Source organism: Lampris incognitus, chromosome 11, assembly GCF_029633865.1.
Source record: "Lampris incognitus isolate fLamInc1 chromosome 11, fLamInc1.hap2, whole genome shotgun sequence".
Lineage (NCBI taxonomy): Eukaryota > Metazoa > Chordata > Actinopteri > Lampriformes > Lampridae > Lampris > Lampris incognitus.
Genome location: NC_079221.1, coordinates 53,511,185 through 53,518,109, shown reverse-complemented (window position 1 = coordinate 53,518,109; position 6,925 = coordinate 53,511,185). Strand labels below are relative to the sequence as shown.

Here is a 6,925-nt window from a genome sequence, read left to right as displayed (position 1 = left end):
TAAACTTTGAAAATCCGAAACGGTCATAATGACCGCCTCGGTCGTTCTAGTGTGGTGTCATGCCATACTAAAGTCATAGACATGTCCTGTTATTCAGTGATGACGTCATACGTTTTAGTGGCTGTAAAACGTGTTTTGGTTTTATTGGACTGTTCATCTGTGTGACGTCACTGACAACTTCTTTGTGTCTCCCTGGGGTTGGTGTGTGCTGCACCTGTCTACCGTCACCCAGCAGAACAGGGCGGTAATAAGGGCGGAGTTGTTGCAGTGGGACATTATGACTCCACTTACATGACCCCACTTGACACACGAGTCAACCTTCTGCCGCCTTTGTCTTTTGTGTGTCGTGATTATCTTGCACAACACAAAGAACAATGGCAGCTTGATGGGACAATCCTATGAAGGCAGGATGCAATGGTGCAAGAGATGGCCCCAAAACACGGACTTAGTCAAGTCAAGTTTATTTGTATAGGCCATGATCACGAATCTGCCCCACTGGGCTTTACAGCAACACAACATGCTGTCCTTACACCCTGGCATAGGATAAGGAACACCTCCCTAAAACAAACAAACAAGCTAACAAACAAATAAACAAACAAACAAGCAAATAAATCCCTTTAACGGGGAGAAAAAGCAGGAAGAAACCTCAGGGAGAGCAACAGAGGAGGATCTCTCTCCCAGGACTGACAACGAGCAATGATGTTGTGTTTACACAATGTACACAACACAACAATGGAAGAGGATAACACAATTATAATGGAATTATAAGATACATGAAGAATATGATGATGAGGATTCCAAGCAGTGTCCAGATGCCACCGGAACAGCCCAGGACTTGAGCCACGTGACCACCACCACCACCACCACCACCACCACCACCACCATGTAGACCTGACAGATGGACAGACTACACGTGCACACGGGGGAGTCTGACGTCACACCATTCAAATACGCGGGAGAAGAGACAAGAAACACAAAACATGAGTCACACATGATGACTAATGATGTGACATTTCCTTAATGGCTCGAGTAGGACTTGTAGCATTCAAACCACACGCGTGTTGTGTTCATGGCTGTGAGACTCCATGGACATACAAAGTGCCTTTCCTGCCAAGATGGAGATTGTTTTGTGAGAGCAGGTTGGCCATAAAGCAGCAAGAACAAAACCTCTCATATGTTGCCCATCACTGCCATTTTCCTTAACTTGTACATTATCTGACTTGAACCGTTATGACTTAAGGTTAAGCTAACCTCAGTGTGACTTTATACACAATCTCTGTCTCGTCACAGACAATGCGCATGCGCACGTTCAGGCACGTGCAGCGGTCACCCGCCGTGGCCGAGTCATTGTACAACACCACCACCTACAGGTGAGGAGCGGAAAGAGATTTTTTTAAATTGTGCTTCATTTTTCAAGCTGCATCCTCTCTCTCTCTCTCTCTCTCTCTCTCTCTCTCTCTCTCTCTATATATATATATATATATATATATATATATATATATATTTAGTACTGTGCAGTGTTTTGCTACAGCGTGCCATGACGGCTTGACAACATGTGGAACAATGCATATCACAACAGGACTGGACAGAAAGGTCTCTTTAAGGACAGTACCCAAATGATTTGGAGGATTTCCAAATGTATTAAGTGACGTGTTGTCTGAACTTCATCATTCAGTATCTGCAAGACTTTTACACACTGAACCCTTCAGAATTGACCATTTTGTCAATGACAAAGCAATGAAATGAGAACAGGTGTGGAGCCTAAATCTGCTGTATCTCCATCCATTACTACTACAAAAAATAATACCAATGAAGAAGAATCACAGCCATAATCCCATCAGCTGGGCTGTTTCTAATGACATGTTAAAGGCTACAGGGCTGTGATGGACTACTGTATAAGCCTGTCCAAACAGCTGGGCTTGGTTCTGGGTAAAAGGGTCATTTTATTCTCCTCAGGTGTGATGGTGTGTTTCTTTGGCCCAGCAATGTAAGGTGTGCAGTGACTCAGAGAAGTCTTGTGGCCCCATCGGGCCCGGAGACGGCCCTGGAGGGGAAGGACCTGACCTTGTCCTCTACGTCAGTGGGCTGTGTTTCTTTATTTTACACATATTAAAAAGACACAATGTGTAACTGGAAAGACAATGTGAAGGAGAGTTGCCTAAAAACCCTCGGGGGGCTTGAAAAGTGGCATTCTGCAGGCGGCACACTGCAGGACACAACTACAGCAAGGCAGGACGCACAACTTATATGTGTCTATCAAGAACTCCACACATGGCAAAAGACGGAGACACAGTTCAGCACAGCACCCGACAACGCTGCAGCCCATAAACACCCATGTTACAGCAGTACAATGGATCAGACATAGTCACAACACACACACACACACACACACACACACACACACACACACACACACACACACACACACACACACACACACACACACACACACACACACACACACACACACAAAGCAAAACAAGTGATATTCATAACAGACCTTTAAACTTACATGACAAAGGAAAATGGTGGTTGGAGCAGCTTATATAGGCAGACCATATGGAAAATGGCCACCAGAGGGCGCTGTGGGCAGCAGGATATTGTAGCCTATGCAGTCTACTGCCAGCTAGAAGCAGAGCTTGATAGGTCAGCACACACACATACAGGGCCACATTCACCACTGTTCAATGTCTCTCCATGTGGAGAGAATGGCTCCACTGTGGTTCTCTGGAGTCCCAGAGACTTGCAGATGGCTTTGTAGCCCTTTCCAGACTGAGATACCTCACCACTTTGTTTCTCTCCTCTTCTGGAGGTTCTTCTGATAGCAGCATAGTGTGCTGCCTGGTGACACCTTGTAGCTACGTCACATTGATGGTCAGGTTTTATAGAAGTGGTGTTTAGCCTCAACAGGGCTGCAGGCATCAAGCCTGGGTGTGTCTGCTCCACCTGAACCCAGTGATCCATGACATTTGCTTCGTTGGTTGATGGAGCAACTAAGGGGGCAATTACTTGTTCCCACAGGGTCAGTTGGTGTTGGATAACCGTTCTCCTTAAATAGATAAAAAGATCATTTAACAACTGGATTGTGTGTTTACTCGGGTTCTCTTCGTCCTATTACATTTTGTATGAAGATCTGAATCAAATAAGTTTGACAAATATGCCAAAATAGAGGAAACCAGGAAGGGGCAAATCCTTGTTCATGGCACCGTAGATAGGGCAGCTCATATTTGTCCACAAAAGAAGTCCCCACGAGAGCAGTTTGAGTTGGATCATGAATAGTATTTCTATAAATGTGTGTGAACGGTACGAGCTCAAAGTCAACAACATCACAACATGACAACACGTGTATTAAAGAGACAACTCCTTATGGTTTTAGGAATGTTTTTAGACTCTTTCTCATGTCAATAATCCAAGATCATTTCTTCTTCATCTAACTTGGCATTAGTCACAGAAGGTGGTGGTGACTACTGTAATAAGTGGCTGGAGCACACACAAGACGGTGTGTCCTCACAGGACATGATATACACATCTGCTACTAACAGCAGTCTCACCAGGAAGCTCATTTGCATAGAGAGGACACTTCTTATTTGAAGGACATGCTTCAGTGCTCATGAAACCTTTATAACTCTGCAAGTCCAAAGCAAAGCCACCAACACTTGTTCATTGTGACAGCAAAGGTAAAAACCATGTGTTGGAGCAGCATTTTCATCCTGACATGTGCTGCCTTTATTCAAGGTAAGACCGGCAGAGATGATTCACTGTCTTCCTTGTTTTCCTCATCTCAACTTTTCCTCTCCTGAAAGAACTTTCTCTGATCTCACCAGTTTGTGTTTCCCCACCTGCACATTGTTTCTACCAAGTCCCTGTTTGTGTTTTACACTGTTGAGTTTCAGTTAAAACAACACCTGAAAAAAGGAATTCTATGTGTTTATGTGATGTAATGAGTAACACATCTGTCCTTTCACAGAGATTTCCAGATGTACATGTGAGAGAATGAAGGCCTTCACTTTCAGTCTGTTTGTGTGTTTCTGTTTTCAGGATCAAGCAGTCAGGTCACTGTGACTCAGACTCCTTCAATGAAAGCTGCCAATGTAGGAGGATCAGTCAGTCTGGCATGCAAACTGAGTCAACCTGCTGATACTGGTTGTGATAGTGGCAGGAGACCCTGTTTCTGGTGGTACCAACAGAAACCTGGAGAAACTCCTAAAAGCCTCATTTACTGGACAAACGCTCTTCAGTCAGGAACTCCATCGAGGTTTAGTGGCAGTGGGTCTGGGACTGACTTCACCCTGACCATCAGTGGAGTCCAGGCTGAGGATACAGCAGTTTACTACTGTCAGAGTTTCCACGATATCAATAGTCAGCATGTGTTCACACGGTGATAGAGAGCTGTACAAAAACCTCCCTCTGTTTCACAGTGACTGATCTGCCAGCTGGGACATACGGTAAGCTCTATAACAACAACATCACCATTAATAACAATAATGATAATAACAATAATAATAATAATAATAATAGTAATAATAATAATAATCATCATAATAACAAAAATATAATTGTAGTAATATGTTGTTCTTGGTCTTCTTCTAATATATGGTATTAGTTGCATTGTCTGTTTTTCTATTCTGTTATTGTTATTGTATTACTGGTTTCATAGTAAAGCACAAATAATAAAATGTTAAACATTCTTTTCAAATTTGTCAGTTTTGTCAGTGTTTCTCTTTTGTTGTCCTCACATCTGTATACATCCTATGATCACACAAAAAGTACCATTTCAATAAAATGGAAAGTAAATCCTACATGACATGAAAGTGTGAGATTTACTTTAACATTACTGAATCCCCCAACCTCTGAAACCAGAGTTTAGCCTCCTCAGAAAATGGACAAAATAAATGTGGTCATCCATTGATAAAAGTCGGTGCTTCACACAAACTATGTTTAGAAAGCTGCTGATTTCAGAGTTTTCAGTCACGTCGCCTTGTTGTTTGAGAGCAATGTAAAGAATTATGATTGTAACCAAATATAACCTGATGCACCAACATGTTTAATGATGTGTTCACCTACATGGTGCAATAATTAAATCAAATGATCATTAATGGTGTGATTATCAGCTTCTTTAAATAAATTAACATAAAACTGACAAAACAAGTATGTAAGTAAGAATTTGCCACTTAAAATATTTTCGTTGGTTTTGTGTACAAAATAATCTCCTATTGACATGTCGAGTGGATTTTTTTTTCTATCAAGTTATATATTTATTTAGTGGTAATTATAAAACGTATGATCAAATTCAAAATTAAAACAATTCCTTGAAAAGTTATAAATTAGAATATATTTTGTTCAGTTTTGAAAGCAGAAGTTTTACTTAACAACATTGAGAATTTGCTGCCCAAATATCTTTTCAAAATATCATCCTGACATTTATTTAAAGTTTAATAAAAGCAGTCATATTTTAGAATGACCGAATTTTTCTTTTTCTTTTGGTTTTTATCATTTGTCAATGTTGTGTCCAATTTTAACATTTCTGGTGTTAAAACTATTTGGTTGTATGTGTAGTGAGAAAGAGTCTCAATCCCAAGGGAAATGTTTTTTGGAGGAAACAGAAAACACTGGAAATAATTAATAATAACAATAATAATAATAATAACAATAATAACAATAATAATAATAATAATAATAATAATAATAATAATAATAATAATAATAATAATAATAATAATAATAATGGGGGTATGGGGTACCGGGACAGTTGCTACAAGCCATCCGGTCCTTGTATAACCAAAGTGAGAGCTGTGTCTGCATTCTCGGCACAATGTCAAACACGTTTTCAGTGGGTGTTGGACTCCGCCAAGGTTGTCCCTTGTCTCCGATTCTGTTTGTGATATTCATGGACAAGATCTCAAGCGCCGCCAAGGTGAGGAGTGTGTCCGTTTTGGGAACCTCAGAATTGCGTCTCTGCTCTTAGCAGATGATGTGGTTTTGTTGGCTTCATCAGAACGTGACCTCCAGCGAGCACTGGGGCGGTTTTTAGCGGAGTGGGAAATGGCCGGGATGAGAGTCAGCACCTCCAAGTCTGAGGACATGGTCCTCTACCGGAAAATGGTGGATTGCCCCCTCCGGGTTGTGAATGAGTTGTTGCCTTAAGTGACAGGGTTCAAGTATCTCGGGGTCTTGTTCACGAGTGAGGGTAGGACGGAGCAGGAGATTTACAGGCGGATTGGTGCAGCATCAGCTGTAATGCGGAAGTCGTACCGAACCGTTTTGGTGAAGAAGGAGCTGAGCCGGAAGGCAAAGCTCCCAATTTACCAGTCAATCTTCGTTCCAACCCTCACCTATGGTCATGAGCTTTGGGTAGTGACCTAAAGGGTGAGATCGTGGATACAGAATGAGATTCCTCCATAGGGTGTGTGGTCTCAGCCTTAGAGATAGGGTGAGGAGCTCGGACATCCGGAGGGAGCTCAGAGTAGAGCCGCTGCTCCTTCGCGTCGAAATGAGCCAGTGGAGGTGGTTCAGGCATCTGATTAGGATGCCTCCTGGGCGCCTTCCTTTGGAGGTTTACTGGGTACGGCCAACTGGGAGGAGATCCCGGGGGAGACCCAGAACTCGCTGGAGGGACTACATGTCCAATCTGGCCTGGGAACGCCTTGGAAACCCCAGTAGGAGCTGGAGGGCGTTGCTGGGGAGAGAGACGTCTGGAGTGTACTGTACTTCAGATGAGTTCACTGACCACACATCTTCAGCCAAACACAGGAGGAATGGTCAGTGAGCTCAGCAGCTGTAGTGTTGTTCTGAAAGAAAACCTGTGTACACACATCTCTTCATGACACATGGTTGAGTGCCACTGTTGTACTATCTGAATCTCCATATAATAACCTCCTCCCTCCCGACCCATTTCCCCAGTCTCACACGATCCTCTTCCCCTTCG

At 42.7% G+C, this 6,925-nt stretch overlaps 1 gene segment (V, D, J or C); it reads left to right on the top strand.

The window, feature by feature from the left end:
* Positions 1-3,686: 3,686 nt before the first annotated feature.
* Positions 3,687-4,382, top strand: LOC130120420 (Ig kappa chain V region 3374-like). The segment is given in 2 exon segments: positions 3,687-3,735; positions 4,039-4,382. Coding segments are annotated over 2 exon segments (393 nt in total).
* Positions 4,383-6,925: the final 2,543 nt, after the last annotated feature.